The sequence below is a fragment of the Acomys russatus genome, chromosome 9, assembly GCF_903995435.1.
Source record: "Acomys russatus chromosome 9, mAcoRus1.1, whole genome shotgun sequence".
Classification (NCBI taxonomy): Eukaryota; Metazoa; Chordata; class Mammalia; order Rodentia; family Muridae; genus Acomys; species Acomys russatus.
The window spans coordinates 28,804,651-28,828,070 of record NC_067145.1 but is presented as its reverse complement, the minus strand read 5'-3'; the positions used below and the strand labels follow the sequence as shown (position 1 = coordinate 28,828,070).

Genomic DNA, 23,420 nt, shown 5'->3' with positions numbered 1-23,420 from the left:
TGCCATCCCTCTTTCCCTACCTGTACACAGTATATTTCCCCTCTGCTCTTTATGCTGACTTGCTGTGCATATCTTCCTATGGAAGCTGCCCCACCCCCAATCCATCTGCAGTTCTGAAAGTCTGCCTCTTCTCTGGGGATGTCCAGTCTGTGGCTTGCTGGTACCAGAGAGTGGGAGCAGAACACAGACTGAGCTGGCTGGGGAGCTTTGAGTTGTTTTAGCTTTCCAGGGCTCAGTGCTCTTGGCTTACCCTAGACTTCCTAGAAGGTCTGGTGGCCTCTCAAACAGTCAGCCCTGGGGACTGGAGTGAAGCTCCCTGGCTCCAGCACTCTGTGCTGCTGGGTAGGATGCTGCCTCCTTCCAGGGTGCCCTTGCCTGGAGCCTGTTGTTCCTATCTGGCTGCTGCTGGCTCTTCCTCAGCCTCAGCACCAGCTTCTTGGAAGGTGGTCCCTGACAACTTGTCCTGAGCCACATGGCACCAGTTCAAATTTTTTCATAGCTCTTGCTGTTTATTCATTTCCCCTCTCCCTGGGGAACACCCTTTTAGTAGAGCAGAAGTGACAGCAAAGGCCTCATTTTTTTCCCCTGTCTTGCTCACTGAGTTGTCCATAGTAGGTCCTTAGTGAATAACTGGAGCATGCAGGTCACTTCTGCCTTCTGTACTGAAGTACTGGCAGAAGCCTTTGGGCCCTCTTATTTCCTGCCTTTTCTTTCCAGATTTTGGTAATTTTATCATCTGTTAGGGTCCCTCTTTTCTTATAGGATACTTTTTGTCATCTTGACTCTGGTGGATAAGGGCTAGAAGACAGATACCAGTGCCTTGGCCCCAGTTTCTGTATGTGGGTCTATATACAGAGAGGATGACAGTGTGCCAGGAATCTCCTTGGTGACCTGTGTCACACAGGCCTGAGCAACTGTCATGCGTAGCCATGACTCTTTCTTTCTCCAATCTGGATGCAGCTTAAGAGCTCTCTGCATGGACCCTGGGCTTGTGCCCCTAAGGAGGCTGGGGGACTGGGCTGCTGGGTAGGGTCGGATCAGGTGCTTCCTCCCTACCCAATTACCTGTTCAGGTTGTGGAGTTGTGGGGTAGGTTTTTAGGGGACCTGGCTTTACAAGTAGGGTGGGGATCATCCTGGAGGTACTTCCTATAGAAGTGACCAGGTGGTACTAGAACCAGAACCTCAGAACTAGGCCCAGGAGGAACCGAGTACCAAGGGCCCACACACAGACTGGCTGCCTAGCCAGCAGGAACCATACCAGGTTAGTGCTAAGGCTGTGAGAGGCAGTGTTGACGGAGACTCAGGCCTAAGGGTGCCTGCTGCTTGACTTTGATGTGCCACTGGCAAGAGCTGGTAAGGCTAGGGTTCTGCTAGTGTTTGAGGGGATCAAGATTATAAAAGCAGGAACTTACTGAAGAATGTTTAAGAGACTACCAAAAAACTGCCTTTGGCTCCCTGCTGTTGACCTAAGTGTGTTTGTTTCTTTTCTTTTCTTTTTTTTTTTTTAATAGTGGCTTTACTCTTGTAACAAATGCATCACTCTGCACTTGCTCATTACAGTCTAGATAAGCTGTCATGTTGTCACAGTTGTACAGTGTTTGTTTTCTAAATCACTGGGACTCACACACCCTTTGTATGGAAGGGTTCCCCTGAGGTATGTTTGTGTGTCAGTCACAGTAGTCCATGGCACAGAGTGGATCTGAGACGTGGCCCTTAAATTTAGTGTAGAGTGGCCCAGTCTGGTCCTGCTGAGAACATTCTGGTATGCTCAGTGCCTAAGTACTGGAGCTGGCTTCATCTGGTCAGGGCATACTAGACTTCCCTCTGTAGAGATGAGGGGCTGTAGCCATGCCTGCTTTTCCATGAGATACTTTCTTCATGGTATACCCCCTGTTGAGTGTTGAGGCTCTGGCATTGCCTTCTGAGAGAAAAAGAAGGTGCTGAATGACTCCAGGGCTTTTCCAGTGCCCTTAGGTTTGCTCTGTCAGAATGACATCTTGAGTCACTGAACACTTACATGGGTGCTTCATAACCCCTTGGTTAGGTTCTAGAGGGCTCTTTTGTCGTCTTTCTGTTCAGAGTCCATATTGGCAACATTGGTCACAAAGCTGCAGAGTCCTCCCTCCCTCCATCTTGTATATACTAGTTGTTATTAACCTGCTGTAATTGGTTTTAACTGTAAACTTGGTCAGATTGGCCTGTGGGCATGGCATGTCTGTAGAGGTCTGGCTTCCTATTAGTTAGTGAGAGGGAGAGGGACCCACCCTGTGGGACAACACCGTTCCCTAGGCAGGTGGTCACGGGCATAGAGAAGTCGGGCTAAGCATGAGTCTGCGGAACTGCAGGCACCATTCATTCCCCTGCATGTTTGCCGAGTTCCTGCTGTTTGATGTACTCAGTGAAAGACTGGCCTGCAAGTGCAGGCCACATAGTGATGGGTTGACTGTGACCTGGAAGTGTAGCCACATAAACCATTTCCTCCCCAACTTGCTTTTGCTCAGAGTGTTTTTATCACAGCAACACCTTTTTAACCCCAGCCTTCCATGGCTGCCCCAGGGAGGAGCTGCTGCATAGAAACCTGCCTTCTCTCCTTAGCTTTCTCAGGGCTGCCGTTTCTTAGGCAGTATAGCTGCCATCTCTCTCCCTGCTTGTGTCTCTTCTAGAGCCTGGTGCTCTCCATTCCACTTAGAGCTCTGTGTACAAGATAGGACCAGAGAGAGGTTCTTGGAGCTAGTCAGAGAGCAGCTAGTCCCCCAAACACCCACGAACACAGTTCCAGGCTACGTCTCTCCACCTCTTTTGAGTCTGCATTTAAAAAACAAAAACAACCCCCCCCCCCAAAACATTTGCTAGTCTGATTCAAGTTTTCCAATTTGTTCAGATACCAGTTGCCTTGTGCTATAATTAAATAAAAAGTGATTTATAATTAGTTCATTAGCTATGTCAGTTAACGGTGCTTTAAAGGTTACTACCCTCTGCATATGGACACTGCACTCATTCTTGAAAGTGCTGATGCTTGTCACTTGCATAGAAGCCTATCCCTTCTGCTTAGTGAAGAGCTAACTGCAGCTCAGTGTAGTGGGAAGTGTGTGTGTGTGTGTGTGTGTGTGTGTGTGTGTGTGTGTGTGTGTGTGTCTTCTGCTTAGTGAAGAGCTAACTGCAGCTCAGTGTAGTGGGAAGTGTGTGTGTGTGTGTGTGTGTGTAAATTGTATCAGTTACAAATATTTTTACCACGCAGTTTTCTTGCAAAAATAGTGCCTGAAGTGAGGGGTTCTGGTCTCTCAGGAACTACAGATTTTAAAGTTTTTTGAGATGTGGGAGGCAAATAAAATGGATCTATGTGAGTTCAAAGACAGCCTAGTTGACAACAGCATGTTTCAGGTCAGCTGGACTTATGCAGTAAAAACGAATCTGAAGCCAACAGCAGTAAACCCCAAAACAAAGATTTTGAAGAAAAAGTTGGAGGAAAGGTGAGAAGAAATTGACAGTTGAGGACAGGTTTTTACTGTTTTGTATTGGAAAAGACTGTAGGGAAATCAGTACTTGAAGTCAAGCCTAGGTCCTGCCTAACATCACTTTCCCATAGAATTGGGAGCTGATGAGATTAGGGGGTGATTTGCTCTTCAGGTAAAGGAGGTGAGTGGAAACAGTTGCAGAGCTGTGGGCCTGGGACATGAGAGTTGTACCTAGGCAGGTTGAGAAGCCAGAGTGCTAGCAGCTCACAGTTGGTAGATTAAATGCTGTGGCTACATTCAGGAAGGGTTACTCATTCTTTTTCTGTGTTCATTGGTGTTTTGTCTATATGTATGTCTATGTGAGGGTGTCAGATCTTGGAGTTACAGAGAGTTGTGAGCTGCCATGTGGGTGCTGGGATTTGAACCCAGGTCCTCTGGAAGAGCAGTCAGTGTTCTTAACTTCTGAGCCACCTCTCCAGCCCCTCTTGATTTATTTTTTATTTTACATGTATGAGTGTTTTGCTGGCATGCATGTCTGTGCACCATCTGAGATTCTGTTGCTCTTGGGGTCCAGAAGAAGGCATTGGGTCTCCTGGAATTAGAGTACAAATGCTTAGGAACCTCCATGTGTGTCCTGGGAACAGAACCTGAGTCCTCTGCAAAAGCATTAAGAACTCTTAACCTCTGAGCCGTTTCTCTAGCCCCAACCCTCTTTTTCTTTCAGTAAAGGCACTATGTGAAGCCCGCTGTCAGCACTTGGGTTCCTGTGGCTCCTGTCTGTAGGTCACCCTTGCAGCCAGCTGTGGTTCTGCCTCGGCCGCGTGGTCCCTTTGTTCTTTACTCGATGCATTGCAGCTGCTAGCCTAGGGTTGAGAGCAAAGCTATCACCTTTGAATAGCTTACAAGTTGTGCTTGTTGGGGGTGGGAGCCCAAGCCAGAAAGTCTGGGACTCCTGGGGTAGAGAAGGAGCCAGCTTTGCCCACACTGAACAGGAGGAAGGCATGGGAACCAGGAACCCAAGGCAGGTATTGGCTGCTTCAGGAAGCTTTGATTCATCTGGGACCACACTTGGAAAGTGAAAGCCATCGTCCCAGGATAGCCATCTCTTCTCTTAGGAGCTGATTTGCTATGTGGTGATTGAGTTCGGCTTTGCATCTGTGGTCCTGTCAGAGATCCAGGCTGTATGTCCCTGACTTTGGCATTAAGGACAGAAACAGATGGAACATACAGAAGTGAGAAAAATCTCTTACCTCTTCCTCTGGTGTGCTCAAATGGTCTCTCGTAGTCCAGGCTAGCTTCAACTCCCCATTCTCATGCCTCCACTTTGAGGTGCTGGATTACAGACTGGGGCCACCATGCTCAGCCTGCTGTTCCCCTTTGAATGGATTTGAACTCCCAGGGAAGTGATTGTAGAAGAAAACTACCTTATTTTTCTATGAACTGTAATCTTTAGTAGAAAAATAATGCTGTATTGGAAAATACAGTAGGAAAGCCACCTTTCTAGCATTCTCATAATGAAAACTAAAATCTACCAGAAGCCTCTGTTCTGTCAATTTCCATCTTCTTAGAGTAGTCAACCATAGCGTTTAGTCCACCAACTGCGCTGCTCAACCTGCCTAGGTACAGCTCTCATGCCCCCAGCCCACAGCTCTGCCACTGTTTCCACTCACCTTCCTCCCCTTCATCTCTTCAGTGCCCAGTTCTACTGGAAAATGATTGTTAGGACCTGGACTTGACTTCAAGTACTCAGGTTGTTGGTATTTCAGACTGTGATGTTCAATGCAGCCCCTGTTCTCCAGGGAACTGGAGTTGGCCTTGGTGTCTCAGAGGCAAGCATGGGTCCCCTTAGTTACAGTGCTCTTCTACATTGTAGCAAGAGCAATGGAATACAAAACTCTGCAAAAATGCAAAGATGCTCAGGAGAGTCAGTGCTGCCCCAGATGCTAATGATGAGGGTTGAGTACTGCTGGGCTCTTTGTCTGGGTCACTCAGCCTGGCAAGTGGAGAGTGGCTGGCCCCAGCGTATAGAGACGAAGTTCTGACACGATGAACACACAGGCCTCTAGCACAACCTCTTTGTCTTCTTCTTCGCCTGCCCTTGGTGGAGGCTCCAGGATCTAGGAAGCAACTGGTAGGGCTCCCACCAGGCTTCCAGGCCACTTGAAGCCAAGAGGTTTCTCAGCATTGTCCCTTAGCTGGCAGCTACCCACCTGCACAGGTGGTGTGCCTTTTCTCACTGGACGAAGCTGACCGCTGGCCTGCAGCAAAGCAGCAGGATCATCATTGACTCTTACTGGCTGCAGGATGCTACCTCCTTGGCCCATGAGAGCTACAACAGGAGGCAGTCAGTTCTGCCCTGACACTTCCTGGTCCCATGTCTGTTAATAGCTGTTGTCAGTCATCAGACTTTGTGTCTTCACTGACTCCTTTTAGTGGTGTCTTGGTAACCCTGCTTGCTTTCAGGAAAGGCCAGCAGGAGGCTTGGCTTTTTGACCAATCCCCTGTCTCAGGCATCAAGACAGTACAGCGGCAGAGTCCTGTTCTGAGAACACAAAGGACGTGTTCTTGACTGAATTTTCCCCAGAGCAGTTGGTAATATTTACATTCCATTTTTGTGATTTCAGACAGATAGTGTGGCAGTCCTGCCTTACTGATAGGAGCACAGCACGATCAGGACACCACCACTTCTTGCTCTGGGCACCTGGGTAGGCCAAGGGCTTACTTATCCTCAGAGGAATGCTAGCCACTCCCTTCTTGGCCCTAAGGGAGTGATCAGACATCAGATTGCACACTATGTGTTTTACTGATGGAGTATTAGGGAAGGCCCTAAGGGTAAAGGCTGTACCTGAGGGAGGAAGCCCAGCAGCATGTGAGGCCTGAGGAGCGGGAAGTGACTCTTTATGCTGTTGGTATTTCAGACATAGCTTAAGAGGTTGGCGGTGTGCACTGCTTTGCTGGTGAAGATCTTGAGTCATAGCGTTGGGCTCTCTATGTAGCCAGTTGGAGATATGCATGAGATTTTAGTGAGCTAGCCTCAGTGTCCTGTGATTTAGTTGATTCTAGTTATTTAACTGTTCTTTCTGTTTCTGATCTCTGCTGTTCTTATCCTGAGCTCCTGAACTCTGGACCTAGTAGACAGCCCGTGGGAGCTGCTGAGACCTGGCAGTGTTGTGCTCCTGTGGATGTGTGTGTGCTACCTGCCATGAGGCATCCAGTGAGGTGCCTGTGGGACTTAGGATGCTTCAACCTTTGGCTGGCTCCCTCACTGCACTGTGCTCATTGGAAGACATCTTTGTCATCAGTGTAGCTCTTGGATGGACAATGTTTTTGCATATTTAAAGGCTGGTCATAAATTCACTAATCTTTGGGGTTGACAAGAATTTGTCTAGAGCTAGACTATACCATGAGATTTCATGTGCTCCAAAGTTTCATTTTCATAGAAAAGAAACTGTGGGCTGGAAAGATACCTCAACAATTAAGAACAGTGGCTATTCTTCCAGAGGACCTGGGCTTGATTCCTAGCATCCACATGACAGCTCACTGCTGTCTGTAACTACTTCCAGGGGATCTGGTGCCCTCTTACGGCCTCTGAGGGTATTATGTGTGCAAGTGGTACAGGGACATACATGCAAGCAAAACTCCCACATGCAAAGGATAAATAACAAAAATTAAATAAGCCATATTGTTTAAAAAATTATCATCTGTTTGGATGGTTGTTGCATATCTGTGCATCGTGTATGTACAGTGCCTTCAGAGTCCTGAAGAGGGTATCAGGTCCTGTAGAAGTAGAGTTGCCACCATGTGGGTGCTGGGAATGGAACCTGGGGTCCCCGGGAAGAGTAGCAAGTGCTCTTCACCGAGACACCATTCCAGTCCCAGAATCTGGATTCTGAGTGCCTCCAAATACATTTTGATCTATAGGAAAAGGTAGGATTCTGCTTAATCGTAACTCTCTTGTTTTTCTCTTTTATCTGCCAGACTTCATGAGGAAATAATTGACTTTTATAACTTCATGTCCCCTTGTCCTGAAGAAGCTGCCATGAGAAGGGAGGTAGTGAAACGGATTGAAACTGTGGTGAAAGACCTCTGGCCAACAGCTGATGTGGGTATCTTTTGTGTCACCTCGCACACACCAGTCAGTGTGAATGCCCTGTGGTAGTTGTGTCCCCTCGTGCACATGCACACACCAGTCAGTGTGAATGCCCTGTGGTAGTTGTGTCCCCTCGTGCACATGCACACACCAGTCAGTGTGAATGCCCTGTGGTAGTTGTGTCCCCTCGTGCACACGCACCACGCTTCCTATTGCTCAGCGGTGCCGCTCTCCAGACGCCGTCCTGGGCAGCATCACCTGGGAGCTGCTTAGAAAAGCACTCCATTCTGCACTGCTGTATCAAACCCTGTGTGGTCCAGCCATTGGTCAGCTCACCAGTGTCCATCTGGGAGAGGACCATTAGTTTAAGACATTCATTCACATGTATATTCTCACATTTACCCATTTAGTCTCCCCTTTCCTTTCATTCTTGTTTTAAAATCACTTCAAGGTTAGAAGTCTCGTTCCTGTCGCACCCCAGCTTGCCGTCCCTGTACTTCACAGCGTGTAACATGTTTCATTAGAATTGCATGTCCAAGCAGAGCAGGGCGGTACACATGCCCAGCACTCAGGAAGCAGAGTCTGTGAGTTCCAGCCTCACCTGGGCCACATTGTTCCAGGACAGCTAGAGCTACATAGGGAGAGACCCTCTCTGAAAACACCAAACCAGAATGGCAAGTGTTTCCCTACTGCACTGTCATATGGATGAACACAAACACTTGGGTATTGGTAGTACTTGGTGCAGGCAGCCTGAAGAAATCAAGCTAACTAGGTACCTAATCCCCTGGCCCTGAACTGTTGTAAATGTATAAGGAATTTTCTTTTTGGTTGCAGCATTTCACCTGCTCTCTCCCCTAATGTCCATGCTGGTTTTGTTGTTACTCATGTTTTGCAAGGCATAATGGGAGCCTGTTGATTTGAACTGTGGGACTTTTTTTTTTTTTTTCAGGTGCAGATATTTGGCAGCTTTAGTACAGGTCTCTATCTTCCAACAAGGTGAGTGCCGCTTCCAACAGGGTAGATGGTGTCTGCATCTGAGGCTTGAACAGCCAGCTAAGGAGAAGGATTGTGGAGCACGGGGAAGATAGGCAGAAAGTAAAACTTAGTTTAGCATTAAGGAAACACATTGCTTGACTAGCATGTTTTTTCTTGCAAACAGAAATGTTGGGCATTTAGACAAGACCACTGGGTGCTGCCATAGTCTCCTGCTTCTGTGACGGAATAGCATAGGTGGCGGGCCGAGGTGGAAACCATAGGCGTGTATTTGGCTCTCAGTTCTGGGGACTGAAAATCTAAGACTCGGAGGCCACAGCTGGGTCACACCTTCCTCTTTATAACTAGCCCACCCCTGTAGCAGTCAGTGCCTCCAGGACCTCCTCACTGCAGCAGGTGGAAAGGCCTGTGCTGTCTGTTGGTGGCCAGCCACATTTCACAAGGGAGTCTTTAGGGGAAGGGTGGACATCGATTTTACAGCAAGCACCTGGGGATGTGATAGTGAATAGAGTTTTAATTAACATTCAAGCACAATTCTGTTTGAACAAGAAGTGTCAGATTTATATTCTAAAATGGTCTTCTGGGTTCATAATTTCATGTGCGTAATATGTATACAGTTTTTGTTGTACATGCTAGTTAGCATTTGTAGGCTAAAGTGGACGTCAGACCTCAGGGCCCAGCATGGGCATGGGCTTTAGAAGCCAAGCAGATTAAAAGTCCTCAGGGATCCCTGGGTCACGAATTGAGAACCAGTACTGACACGTAGATAGCTGGGAAGTGTCATGTCCACTTTACCCCATTAATCTCGGGGACTTTGCGGACATTTACACTCTGGCTTTCCATATACTTCAATGGCCCCAAAACTGCATTTAGTGGACCTTGTGGGTATAGAGGCAGTGTACTGTGATGCTGGCCTCCCACATGGGAGGTTGCCTCCTGGTGAGGTGTGTTGTGACTGATGTCTGTTTCTTTTCTGTCCAGTGACATCGATCTGGTTGTCTTTGGAAAGTGGGAACGTCCTCCATTACAGCTGTTGGAACAAGCTCTGCGGAAGCACAACGTGGCTGAGCCATGCTCCATCAAGGTTCTTGACAAAGCTACAGTGAGTATTGGGGGCCTGGCACCCCACATGGTGCCAGCATCCTCTGCTCTTGCTCACAGTGGTTACTGCTCACATCTTAAAGACTGTCCTCTTGTGGTGTAAACATGCATGTTACCAGCTGAGAGCCTGTTCAGGGTCACCATGAGACCATCACTCTTGGCCCCATGACAGACTTGTATCCATGTCTGTCCCAGGAGAAGGCAAGGAAGAGGATTGCTAAGTAGACACGAGCATTTCTTGTGCTGTTGTCCTGGAGTGCAGCTTAGGGATCAGTGTGGCTGCGCGGTTTTCTGTGGAAAGACTGCAGGAGGAGTGCCTAGAGGTAGGTCCCTTTGTTGCCTAGGGCTTTGTTGGCACAGAAAGGGCCCAGTCTCAGGAGAAGCTGGAAGAGGAGACTGCTTCTTAGGAGTTCATAGCAGTGGTTCAGGTTAGACAGCTGATGACCTTAGTCCCTGACTGGTGTGTGCCAGTTATCAGCTCTGCCCCATAGACTGGTGTATTACCTCATCTGCAAAATTTTCGTGGGCAAAGTGTGAGCTTCAGTCCAGTGCCTGCCTGTGCTGCTGGTCCTTTTGCGTGTGCTGGGTGAGTGTTTAGAGAGTAAGCATGCTCACTGAAATTCCACACTGCCTTCTCAGCACCTGCTCTGCTGAGACACAAGGAAGGCCTTAGACAGGCAGGAAGGCATTGTTACCTTTTGCATTTGACACGGGAGGAAACACCCATAGTGAATAGCAAGGGGTGTTGGCTGAGCTCCAGGAGATTTGTAGCCTCATCATCTTTTCCTTGTTCATCCCCTTTTGTCCTTCTTTCCTCATCCCGGGAGACATCTAGCCATCTCAGGCACCCTGGCCCTCTCCTCTTTTGTCCACTTAAGTTTGTGCAGTTGAACAGGGTGTCCTATGACAGGGAGTAAGACTAGAGGGACTTTATGCTTGTTTTGTTGTTTATATGTAGAAGAGGTGGTTGATTCCTGAGTCCTTGACAGGCAGAACCTTTGAGTGATGTGGGGTGTGTCTGCTTAGGCTTCCCAGTCTCCCTGCTGCTGCATGCTGAGCTCTGTGTACCCTGTCCCTTGGTCACTTGATGGTGGCCCGTCCAGCTGCTGAGGGAGTATGTATTCTCTACTGAGCTTCCTCCGTGACATCCATGGACTTGGATCTTGGCATGCAAGAGGCCTGTGTGTGGTGCAGCCTGTCTCTTGGCAACAAAACAAGAATGGTAGTACTGCTGCTTACTTCTCAGTGTGTGAAACTCTCCCTCTGAGGCTGCTGAGCAGAAGTAGGGCCCACGTTTGGGCAAGTGTGGTATGGCTTCGTAGGTTGCATATGCAGGTCAGGCCTTCCCACCTGAGTCTTCTTTCTCAGGCCCCATTCCCCTCTCGCTGTCCCGCCTCAGAGCCAGCCTGCAGGAGCAGGGAGAGTTGGAGTTGACATCATGTGGGTCTGCAGTGACCATGGAGATTAACTCCTGACAGGGCCCTGCTCTTTAAAACTGACCTTCATGACTGCTAATTCCCTTTTGTGAAGAGAGGAAGAAGGTGAGTGGCTGTCTGGAGAATGTTGATGTCAAAGCAGTTTCTAAACTCCATCTCCACAGGTGCCAATCATAAAGCTCACAGATCAGGAGACTGAAGTGAAAGTCGACATTAGCTTTAACATGGAGACTGGTGTCCGGGCGGCAGAGTTCATCAAGAATTACATGAAGGTACTGTTACTGCAAGGCTGCTGTACAGACAGGGTGTGAGATCTTGTTATTCATTTTTCTCATGAATGTTAAAACCGTGGGAAGGAGAGTAGTTAGCAATACAGATGTCATCGGGTTTCTGGAGCTGTTTTTCAGATTTACTTTGGGTGACTGACTGCTTCCTAACATTGAGCCTTATTTTAGAGAGCTCTGGGGAAATGTTTTTTCTGTTAGTGCACAGCCTTGCTCCAGGCTCAAGTTTAGGTCAGTGTTGCTTCTCACTGGCCTAAGTCAGTCTATAGGTCTGTTCAGTTTGGAGGCCTCAGTGCCTGTGAGCATGAGAAAGGGCTGGTGCCTGAGCTGATGCCTTCTGGAGCTTTGAGTGTTGGTACTCAGGCAGATGGTTCCCTGTAAACAGAGCCCAGACACACACAGCCCTGGGGTCTTCCACGTCATGCATCCCTCCTCTCCTTTGCCATCTGATCTGCAGGAGCATTTGCACCAGAGACTGCTGTGATCAGCCCCTCCCCTTGTCCTGTGTCCCTGTTTACCCTTTTTCTGCTCAGGGGGATGAGCACCTGTTTACTGAGTCCTGGGGATTCTTGGGGCAGAGTGCTCTTGTGTCCCACTGACCGAGTCACTACTTGGGCTGACAGGTTACCCCTGAATCCTTAAGCCTAAAATTGAAGACAGTGTTTTTGGGGCTTGGGGAGGGGGCAAAAGGATGAATGAGCAGTTCTTTCATGTGAACCTTCCTCTCTAGCGTCCCTTTAAAAGTGCATCAGCTGACCTGTATGTCTTTTCTTGGGTTTACAGAAGTACTCGCTACTGCCATACTTGATTTTAGTGTTGAAACAGTTCCTCCTGCAGAGGGACCTAAACGAGGTCTTCACGGGTGGGATCAGCTCCTACAGCCTCATCTTGATGGCCATCAGCTTTCTGCAGGTGAGCGCGCCTTCTCTGCACTTGGCCCTTAGCACTGGCTGAGCACCTTCCCCTTCCTGCTTCTGTTCTGGCTCAAGTCATCACACTGTCTTGGTCAGCATCCCTCCTGCAGCTTGCTTCTGTAGCTGACTTCCTGTCTGGGTACAGGTATCAGAAGTCAGGTATTGTCTGTCTGAGCTGCAGGAGGCTCAGACTTCTGTGTTGTGAAAGTGTGGATTGTTCATTGGAGTGACAATTCCTACTATATAAATCATAAAAGCCTTTTCTGTTGTTGCTGATCTGTAATTTATCCCCAGACACTCAATGAATAAAAGGTGGGTACCAACATGGGGAAGAGATGAAGAAAGTTGCTTGTTGAGATAAACACAGTTTAGTCCTAGATGGCCTGGAACTCACCGTGTAGCCCAAGCCGGCCTTTAACTAGTAGCAATTCTACTGCCTCAGGCTCCTGAATACTGACATTAAAGACACGAGCGCTAATACCTGCTGGGCTCTTTCACATATATAAGATAGTACCCAAGTTAATTAAAAATTTATTCCATTTACATTTACTTGAGAAAAAAATATGCCTGTATATTTTAGCCACCCAAGCATATGTCCCCATGTATATCACTGATTTTCCTTGTGTTGTGCTTGCTGAGGGTTTGTTATTTCCTATACATTGCTAGCCTGCAAGTCAGACTGCAGCTCTGAGCTCTGATTGTGTGTGAGCTTTGGCTCTAGGCTTGTTGCTCCTGAAGCACGTTGCTGAGTGTGACAGCTCAGAGGCTTTCAGTGCTGAGCCAAGAGCTTCTTGCAGTTTCTCCCATTCTACTATGATGGTGCAGCGTCACAGCATACTGGAGTGTGTGACATTACTATGAGCTAAACGGCCCTTTGTTTTTATTTCTTGAGTACCCCTGACTTGAGGTAACTCATTTCAGTTGTCTTTAAGGACGGTGGTGTTACCTTGAGTGGGGGTTTCCAAGGCCTCCTGGTGTGCTTGCTACTGAGGTCCTGGTGGCTGTCAGACTTCACAGGGCCATATAGACAAGATAGCCCTCCACTTTCTACACCCGTGTGGGAGCCCACCGCCTCAGGCTGGACCTGATGTAGCATCCTGCTCATCTCGTGCCTACCTGAGGGAATGAGACCAGGCCCTGTACTGGGCAGGATTGAGTATTTGATTTGACTCCAAGGCAAGGAAATAAAGGCTCAGCAAAAGGACTGCCCTGTTCTTTTAGAGAGGGCAGATCCAAGAACCCAGAACTCTAATGTGGTGAGGGATCTTTCTTGGAAGGGCCGTGCTTCAAGCTTCAGCTACTGTGCTGCCAGGACTTGTACATTAGTGAGATTTGATCATCACATCTAGAGTTGGGCAAAGGAGAGAGTTCTCTGTGTGACCTAGGAGGCTATTAGCCATATGTCACTCTTGAGTGCTTGAGGTGAGACAACAGGTGCTGTTTAAGCTCATTCCGTAATGGGCAGCACAGGTCTGTGAGGTCAAGGAAGAGTGGGTGAGGGTCAGAATGAGGCTGTGGCTTGCTTGAAGAAAGTGTGGTGTGAATTGGGCCTGACAGTGATGTGTACAAAAGCAAGATATGAGTTAAGCTTAGCCCACCCACACTCTGGTTCACAGGACATGTGATACTACTCAGTGTTATCCTGCCACCTATTGGTGGCATTTCAGGATGATGAGATTAATACGAACTGTGTATCCACATCCAAATGACAGTTGTACAGAATATGGAAACCGTACTGACCATTGGGCAGCGTGACGATAGATGTCTGTGTTTAGACGTCATGCTCCAAGTGGACATTGAGATGTCTTCTCTCTTTCAGTCCCCTGCTGACAGACGCTGTCCTGGTGGGTGGGGCCTCCTGGCTGCTGCTCATACTCTTCTCAGGTGCTGTTGAGTGCAGACATTGCTAGGTGAGTGTCTTTAGAATGTAACTTGAATTCACACACCTTATGGTCTGTCGCTTTTACAGTTACATCCAAGAATTGATGCCCGGAGAGCTGACGAAAACCTTGGAATGCTTCTTGTAGAATTTTTTGAACTTTATGGAAGGAATTTTAATTACTTGAAAACTGGTATTAGAATTAAAGAAGGAGGTGCCTATATCGCCAAAGAAGAGATCATGAAAGCCATGACTAGTGGGTACCGACCGTCGATGCTGTGCATTGAGGACCCGTTACTGCCTGGTGAGCTTACACCCTCTGCTGGGACCATGGTGCTGGGGTGTGCACCTGCTGACCACAGTGCTAAGACTCTCAGGGGTCTGTTCTGACTGTAAACAGCAGAGCTAGGAAGGGTGGGCCAGTGCAGCCTGAGAAACCATCCACTGCTGGAAAGTGACGGGAAAGCTGCTCCTGCAGCTGTCTCTCCTGCTGCCTGACGTGGTGGCTAAGCTAGGACTCTCACAGCCTCCTGTTGGCATGTGTAAGGTTGTTCGTTTCACTGTGGCAACAGGTGCCCTTTAAGTCTGCCAGTGTGCTAAGACTGCTGTAGCTTCTTACTCTGCTCCTTTCTGGCGGTTGCTTTTCACTTCCGCACATGCCTGTGGAACATGTCAGTGCTCATGATAGAACTAGTGAAGGGCAGCTGCCCGAGGATGACGGTGATGGCCGCGGTCCCTGCTGCTTTGTCTCTCTCATGGACCTGCATGTGCTGCAGCTGTGGTCTCCTGAGCTGACTGCTCACTGGTTTTCTATGTTAGGGAACCTGTCCCACACTCACACACCCCAGTTTCTGGCTTCCTTTGTACTCTGTCCTTGTTTATTATTTATTTACTTTACTATCCTCACATTTAATGGCCTTTTTTTTTTTTTTTAAAATAGTGTTTCATTGCTTCTAGGGTGAGATTATTATTTTTTAAATCTGCTGAAAGAAAATGCACAGACAGTTCTACTCAGCTATCTTTAAGTGTCACAACAGATTTTATAGGGGAAGGTGGCATTCTCCTGGGAGCATTCGAACAGTGTTTGTCACTCACCTGCATGTCTGTTGGACCAGTGCTCTGGAGACGTCCCCATGTCTTCAGGTTTTTGTTTCAATGTGCTTGCATTACTGCTGGGCTACAGCTGAATCTTGGAAAGTGAAATTCCAATATCTTCCTTAAAAAGTCCATACCTAACCTGACTGAGGAAAGAGTGTTTGGAGGAATTACAGTTCCTTGTGATTCTAGTGGTATCTTCATATGTATTACTCTGTGAATTTATGTCCATAGCACACTTCCTTTAAAGGGCTCCCTCCTTTTCTTTCTCTCTTCCTTCCCCCTTTCCCTCCCTCCCTTTTCCTCTCCCTTCCTCCCTTCCCCCTCCTCCTCCTACCCCCCTCCCTCCCTCCCTCCCTCCCTCTCTCGAGTTTTGATACTGTGTTCAGAGTGACCTCCCCCTTGCCCTGAGGTCACCTACAGGGCCGTCACTCTGAGGTTATTGATGATGCCAGGTCCACGATGCTGGTTGGTGTTCAGGGTGTCTTGCATTTCCCTGTGGTATGGGGTTTCCTTCTTTTCCCCCCTGTGACCTAGGGACTTAGACCTCATGAACTGTCAGACACCTGTGACTTCCCCCTTTCCATTGATGGTAGTAGACTGATCATATGGAGTCTGATGCACACTGAGCCTGTAGCATTTACGTACCATGTGCTATGTACTGCAGTCAGGAGCAACTCAGTTGGGAGGAATTTAGTGGTGAGGCCCCATTCATGGTTCCTTGTATGAGAGACAGATGCTTCTGTATTGCAGGAAACGATGTTGGGCGGAGTTCCTATGGGGCCATGCAGGTGAAGCAGGTGTTTGACTACGCTTACATTGTGCTTAGCCATGCTGTGTCACCGCTCGCCAGGTCATACCCCAACAGAGATTCTGAAAGGTAATGGGTCTTGTACCTGGGTCTCTTCTTTCCTGTGTAAAGGCAGGAGCACTTGTTTCTAGTCATGTGCTTATGTGTCATTGATGGGTACTCCGTCATACTTGAGTAGACCTTGATAGTAAGGAAAGCCTTTCCGGGGATCAGGGTGGCTTTTGGGTATCCTGTGGTCTAGGGCTGAGCATTTCTTAGTGGAGTGTTATTTACTCATTGTTCTGACTTACAGAACCTTGGGATGGTGCTTGTCCAGCAGCTGTCAGATGTGAGTGCATTCAGATCTGAGCACACTGCTCTGCTCTAGTCCTAGTATTTAGTTGTCCCTCAGTGTCCACATGAGGATAGTTTGCAGTATATACTTTTGGTGGTCAGACATGCTCATCTTTGACTCCAGCGTAGCTGCTATAGGATGTGGGGGTGTGGAACAGGGAGAAGGGATGGGTGTGGAAGGGAAGAAATGTACTGTGTAGACTTGTGTCAGCAATGTGCTTATGTCCCCTCTGGGTGGACTGTCTCAGGAAACTGTTAAGACTGAGGCCGTGGGTTTACGCGGCCATACAGTGTTGGAGGCCAGCACCTAGCCCTGTGATGGGCATTTGGGGTCTCTCTCCTTACCTGTACAGTGGGAAATGTGAATAGGGTCTGGGCTCCCTTAAATGGGATTGAAGCCATCATCTTTTGTAGACAGGTCTTGGTTAAGAACTTGTGCATAGTGGACCTGCCTTTGTCTGTACCGTGATCTCCTGGAACACTTGCGTGTAAACTTGTCAGAACCCTAAATATTTTGTAACATTCACTAAGCTTGCTTTCTTTGTCCTTAATGAGCCTCACACCTGACTCCTGGTGTCTGTCCAACCTTGTTCTTTGCAGTACTTTAGGAAGAATCATCAAAGTCACTCAGGAAGTGATTGACTACCGGAGGTGGATCAAAGAAAAATGGGGTAGCAGAATCCTCCCATCTCCAGACCTGGGTGAGAGCCTGACCCAGTGTGAGGCCTGGTCCTCTGCCCATAGCCCAAAAGTATCTCTTACCCTCTTGCTTGAGCTGTGAAAGTAGCTCCTTTCCTACTTTCTCTGATAGGCCATCTACTCTGCAAGCCCTGGACCTAATAGGCGAGTAGTAGCAGCTGCAGTAGCATGTGGGAGGGGCAGGTGCAGGTAGTTGCTCGTGTTGCATGATTAAGATACTCACATTCGAGCACACAATGTCAGGAAATCATTGAGGTGCATGTATTTTATGTTCCAAATCTTAGAAATCCGGCGTATAATTTGTTTCAGAATTCTACATTTCTATTGGGAATACTTGGTTTGTGTTTATAGTTTATAAAAGTTACAGATAAGACCTATCCACCAGCATTGGACAAATATTTTAATGTTCTCTGATAACTAGTTTAATACACACTTAAAATTAGGTTAGCTCAGATGTAAGATTTGGTTTATTAGTCACACATGTGCATTCCACAGCTCGGCAGCCATGCTGCTGGCACACTGCGCTAGTCACTGACCCAAGCTTTGCTTTCCTGCCCCAGACAACAGGATGAAGATAAAGGAGAGAATCAGCACGTGCAATGGCGAGCAGATGCAGAACCGGGAGCCCAGCTCCCCTTACAGCCAGCGCCTGACTCTGTCCCTGTCCAGTCCCCAACTGCTGTCTTCAGGCTCCTCTGCTTCTTCAGTGTCCTCGCTTTCTGGAAGTGACATTGTGAGTGGGCTTTTGTTCTTGACTGTGCCCCTCGTTAGTGGGTGGCTGGTGCCCTTAGTACCTCTAGCAGGGTGTTCAGACCTATTCCTCCATCTCGTCCTTGCTGGTGTGTATGTGTGTGTGTGTCTTTGTGTGTTTATCTGTATGTCTATGTGTGTGTTTGTGTGTGTGTTTGTGTGTATCTGTATCTGTATGTCTGTGTGTCTGTCTGTGTCTGTGTGTGTGTGTTTGCTTGTGTCTCTGTGTGTGTATGTATCTGTATGTCTGTGTGTCTGTCTGTGTGTCTGTCTGTGTCTGTGTGTCAAAGTCCATGCTTGGTGTTCTTTGGCATAGGCCTTAGAAACCACAGGCTGTGTTGCTCATATGACCCAGTGACCAAAGAAGTAATAGCACTCAGCCAAGCTGTGAACTTTTCTGAATGGTTTCTGGAAAACTGGTTTAGAGATTTACAAATTAAGTTCACGTGTCTCATCTGTATTTCTGTGGCCTAGTCTTTCTCCGTTTTGAAATGACTGAGGAATGGGGTTAGATTTGGACTGCCTGTTGCTCAGTGAGGCTTGCTCTAATTACCTTTCCTAGCTTACCTCCCTGAAGGTGCTTGTGTCAGACCTTAGAAACATACTGTGCTGACAGCTCCCCTTGTGTTTGTGCTGGGCTCTAGGACTCGGACACACCACCGTGCACCACGCCCAGTGTTTATCAGTTCAGCCTACAAGCACCCACCACCCTGATGGCCAGCTTGCCCACAGCCTTGCCAATGCCCAGCAGCAAGCCTCAGCCCGCTGCTTCCCGAACATTGATCATGACAACGAACAATCAGGTACAGGCTCCCTTCTCAGGGACAGCATCCAAGCCAAGCAGTACACTAGAAGAGGTCAGTGTTGTAAACTGGATCTAGTTTGGACACATTTGTCTCCTAGGAATTGTCATGTTTTGGTGGCTATAGAACATACCTCTGCCCGTTGTGTAGACAGTCTCTGGCTGAGTACTGAATGCCTCTGGCAGGTGCTCTTGGTACCCTGCTCACAGCAGGGCCAGGTCACCCATTGCTGGCTATAGTAGACTGTTGCTTCCTCTTCTCCAGAAACTCAGTGCACAGCCCAAGTATTAGCATGCGTTTGGACTCTCTCTGCTAATTAGGTATTATTTGGGACTTTTTTCTTTTTAATACTTATATTAAATCAACTTAAACACGTGTTATAAATACTCAATATTTTATGTATACCCCAATTATCTATCAACTGGATTTGTATACACTCAATACATTATGAACTTGAAAGTTAAAGCAGTTTTCAAAATGAGGGTGAGTGTAAAACAGTACAGAAACATACAGATGTCTTTCCTGGAGTCCTCTGGTCTGCTGAGGTCCATTCCCACAGAGCTGTTTGGAGGTTGTAAGTTGCTAAATCACATGGTTCCAGTGTTGGTGAGCATTTGACACAGTTCACCCAAACTGTGTAGCCCAGACTACAAACCTAGCTACTGCACACAGGAAACTTTCTGAGGCAGATAGTTAAGCTATTAAATTCTGTCCCAGTTCAACTTGATTTTCTGTCTGCTGGTAAGGGTCATGGCCCCCCCACCCCCCCACTCTGGGGCCCTTTATGTAATTCTTTAGTTTGTGCACTGAGGTTATAGGTTCCAGTTAGTCGTTACGTTCACGTCCATCTCCTGTGTGAGTGTGAGCCAAGCTGAGCTGCTCAGACAAGACTGAAGCCATATGACTTGCAACAGGGCAGTTAAATGAAAGTCCTATCTTAAAGCATAGGCACTGTCTTTTCAAGTGCAGCTTACAAAATGATGGCCACCCATTAGGGACAAGATTTCCTATTCTGACAGGGACGAATGAGGTTGGACGCCATAGGTAGACAGTAAACTGGTGGAGTGAAGTGGGGTGCAGCTTGCTTTCTTGGTAACTCACTCCTCTGGAGAGGGAAACCAGAGTTTGTGGGATGGGCCCAGAGCAGGGTGTTGGCATGAGATTTTCCACCGTGTGCTTTCAACAAAGCGTAGCCAAACCCTGCTGCCTCTGCCTGCCGCTGTTGTCTCCCCTCTGGAGCTTTACCTGCAAGCGGTAGCACCTCCTGTAGCTACTCCCTCTGGAAGCTTTGGGTAAAACAGGGATGTCCACTTGAGGTGGAGCCATAGTCGGTAGGCTAAGAAGGGCTCTCCACCAGCTTTCCTTTGCAGCGTGAGGGACAGATAATGTAGAAGCAAAAGCAGTGGCCAGAAAGCACTGCCCTCTCTGACCCTTCCCCGTGATACTCTTCACCTGGGGTGGGAAGGGTGCTCACCCTGGCACTCAAATCTAGGCATCGAAATGACAGTTGCTCTTCTGATGGCTCTAATTGTTTTGAACTTGGTTTTATCTTTGGAGAATGTTGTTATGACAAAGTGACTTGCGCTACTTGGTATTCTAATTGCTGTTTGAGAAGATGAGGTGTTTTTAATTCCAAGGCCGCAGTGTTGTTAGGTCACAACGGAAGACAGACTCTATGGAGATGTGTGTGGTTGGCTGTCCACAGGCGGACCCACCCTGCTTCAACTTGTTGCGAAGCTTTCACTGTGGGAAGCTACATGTTTCTCTTTTCCTTCTAGACCAGGTTTACTATCCCTCCGCCAACCCTCGGAGTTGCTGCTGTTCCTTGCAGGCAGGCTGGTGTTGAAGGAACCACATCTTTGAAAGCTGTGCACAGTGTAACCTCCCCAGCCATTCCCTCAGCATCCCCCAACTCACTGTCAAGTCCTCATCTTTATCACAAGGTGAGTGTTGTCTGCTATAGTGCTACCTGTACTCCTTTGAAGAGAATTCCAGAGTGTTTTTAAAGGGGGCTTTGTGTCCTGGTCATGCTGGCTCCTGTTTGTTTTTCTTTTGTAAATAGCATTGAAAATGCTTGTTCATCTAGTGTGATTGCTTAAGTTAACACACCACAGTTCCTCAGTACCACTGCTGCCACCGTGTGACACAGAACAAGGCTAAATGTTGAATCCTTACTTGATTTTTAATGTACTCAAATTCTGCTTACCATATACTTTAGTTTCTAAAATCAAAAGGTAAGGTCAAGCCTTCCATTTACCACAGCCTATATGACTTGTGTTATCCAGTCTACATAGTCGCTGGCTTCCCTGCCAGGAGGGGAGCTCTGGGCCGTCACTGTCCTGTGTGTAAGACTGTGATCCACACAGGACTGGCTGTTACTACGCAGGACTCAGTGCTATTTGGGCAGCACTGGGTATTGGCAGGTCTCACTCTGGGTAGCTCCGCTTTGCTTGTCCTATCCCAGTTTGTCACTAGAGTTTTTGTTTTCAAACTTGCCTCTTTGGCATTGTCATTATTTCCTGACTCCGGGTGTGCTGGCACCAGGTAGTGACTAACAGGACTGGAGGACAGCTGTCAAGAGGGACAGCAGCCCTGAGCACTGCTGCCTTTGCTTTCCTTCTCGGCCTCCTCTACCTGCTGGGTCTGCCTGACTTCGAGAAGGCCGTTCATGCTTCGATGGCTGTCCACTCTGCAGTTGCTTAGGGAACAGCCCAAAGCTGTGCTGCTGCATGTAAAGATGCTGGGGACTAGATAGGCATGCATGGCTCTAGAAAGGTTCCAGGCCACAGGTTTCAGGATTGCAGGGACCATCCATCTCATACCTATGAAGAAGCAGAGCAGATCACAAGTCTGTAGGACACTAAGTGAAGTGATGTTCTTGTCAGAGTGAAGCGTTCCCTGTGCCTACTGCATGTCACAGCAGGGATAACATGGCTGTGGGTTCTTACACATGTGTCTCTTCTTCCTGATGTCTTGTCACCTTATGGTCTGTGTGTTGCCCTCCAGCCCTGCTTTCTCTCTTGTCTTTCCAGCAGCACAATGGCATGAAACTGTCCATGAAAGGCTCCCACAACCACACTCAGGGTGGCGGCTACAGCTCTGTGGGCAGTGGAGCTGTGAGGCCTCCTGTTGGCAACCGAGGACACCACCAGTACAACCGCACTGGCTGGAGGAGGAAAAAGCACGCACACACCAGAGACAGCCTGCCTGTGAGTCTCAGCAGATAATGGCTCCTGGCTACTCCCACCCCCATCTGCCCATAGGCCTCGGGCACCACAGGGGAACCGAGACCAGCACCCAGCACCTCCACGTGGGCTGCCCAGTGCCGCCCACCCCCGGCCGCTCTGCATGTTTGTGTGCTGGCCGCATCCATCTTGCAGAACAGCTCCTTGTGCTCATCTGTGAAGCCTTACTGATGTGGATGTGCGTCTGCCTGCCTGGAAGGCTTCATCTGTGCCCAGCAGGGCAGGCTCAGGAGTGGCAGGGACTAGATGTGCGGTTTTGTAGCCGGGTCTGCTATGTGGCAGTTTGGGGTTCTCATCCATGCCTGTCACAGAGGCAGAGAAGTCAAGCCCTGCTCCATGTCTTTCAGACGGAGTGTGCAGGCTGCTGTTTTACTGCCCTCGTGTCTTGTTTGAAACTTTGGGACTGTTTTTCTATGTAAATATTGAAAACTTATGATTTGTGCAATAACTCAGATATTTTTTATTTAATTTCATATTTTCACATAAGTTATATTTAAGGGAGGAGGGAATTTTTTTTAAAACACCCTTAGATCCTTTCCCAATTTACATTTTCTAAGTTGGGTTCCTCGTGTTGGCTGATTGTCTGATAGCGTCATTACATGAACACCGTGAGGAGGGGCTTGTGGGCTTTATTTTTCACATCTTTTCTTTTGGTCAGACGCAGTGAAGGAGCCAAGTTACCCTGCTGGTTTTGTGAGGTGATCAGCTCCCAGGCCTCCAGTGCGTGCCTGACAGCCTCGCTGTAAGCCTTGGCTGTTGTCCTGCTCTGACCACCAGTTCTGACATTTTGGTTTGGGTTTTTAAACACTAGAGGGAAAATCCAGCATTTAAAGTGCCAGAAGTGAAGAGACCTCTAAGGGGAGAAGAGATTGTCACGTCACACACATCGTAAAGCGTCATGACCGTGGGTGTACTGTGGTCCGTTAAGTGACGTGGTCTAGAGCCATGGGCCTGGTGAGTATCCTTACAGACAATGGCACCCAGATTTAGGAATGTGGAGAAAGGAATTTCGTTGATTCCATTGAGGAATCTGCATAGGTATGCACTCGTTCTGTTAAGAGCAAATATCTGAAAAGTACCTCCGCTGTTCAGGGCACGTGGGGAGTATTTTAATGTATCACAGGAGAGCACAGCCCGGTGTGGGCCCGGGAGCGGCTGGTGCCTGGCGTCAGAAGCATACAGGTGTACTATGCAAGTGTATTCTGCCACAACAACCACTGTCTTTGTTACTTTTTTGAACAAGAATATATCCATCACCTAACCCCGAGTCTCTGGAGTACCACAGCTGCCCTGGAGTGCTTGTATCTCGTAGGCCCTCTGACTTCCACTTCTAAAATGGGGGTTCTGGCCCTGCTGAACACTACAGGTAGGTCAGTCTTTAAGTCCACTAGTAGAGAAATGTCAAGACAAGAAGCTGATTGTGTGACATCTGATTGACATGCAGCAGTGGGAATGGTAAACGAGTGTCTGAATGTGACGGACACCTTGCCAAGGACAAGTTGTGTGTGTCTGGGTCTTCCTCTCACTGCTG

The 23,420-nt window shown here is 48.2% G+C and overlaps 1 protein-coding gene across 2 annotated transcripts in view; it reads left to right on the top strand.

The window, feature by feature from the left end:
* Positions 1–23,161, top strand: part of Tent4a (terminal nucleotidyltransferase 4A) — a 34,027-nt gene extending 10,866 nt beyond the window's left edge. Inside the window, exons 2-13 of one of the 2 annotated variants that reach the window (XM_051151055.1) lie at positions 7,435–7,558; positions 8,496–8,542; positions 9,521–9,641; positions 11,241–11,348; positions 12,144–12,272; positions 14,244–14,457; positions 16,002–16,128; positions 16,993–17,093; positions 17,652–17,824; positions 18,486–18,644; positions 20,423–20,587; positions 21,680–23,161. In XM_051151055.1, the coding sequence (XP_051007012.1) occupies positions 7,435–7,558; positions 8,496–8,542; positions 9,521–9,641; positions 11,241–11,348; positions 12,144–12,272; positions 14,244–14,457; positions 16,002–16,128; positions 16,993–17,093; positions 17,652–17,824; positions 18,486–18,644; positions 20,423–20,587; positions 21,680–21,871 (1,660 nt within the window). In that variant the 3' untranslated portion in view covers positions 21,872–23,161. Of the gene's footprint in view, positions 1–7,434; positions 7,559–8,495; positions 8,543–9,520; positions 9,642–11,240; positions 11,349–12,143; positions 12,273–14,243; positions 14,458–16,001; positions 16,129–16,992; positions 17,094–17,651; positions 17,825–18,485; positions 18,645–20,422; positions 20,588–21,676 lie in introns of both variants that reach the window. The other variant, XM_051151054.1, reaches the window with a different exon arrangement.
* The last annotated feature ends 259 nt before the right edge of the window (positions 23,162–23,420 follow it).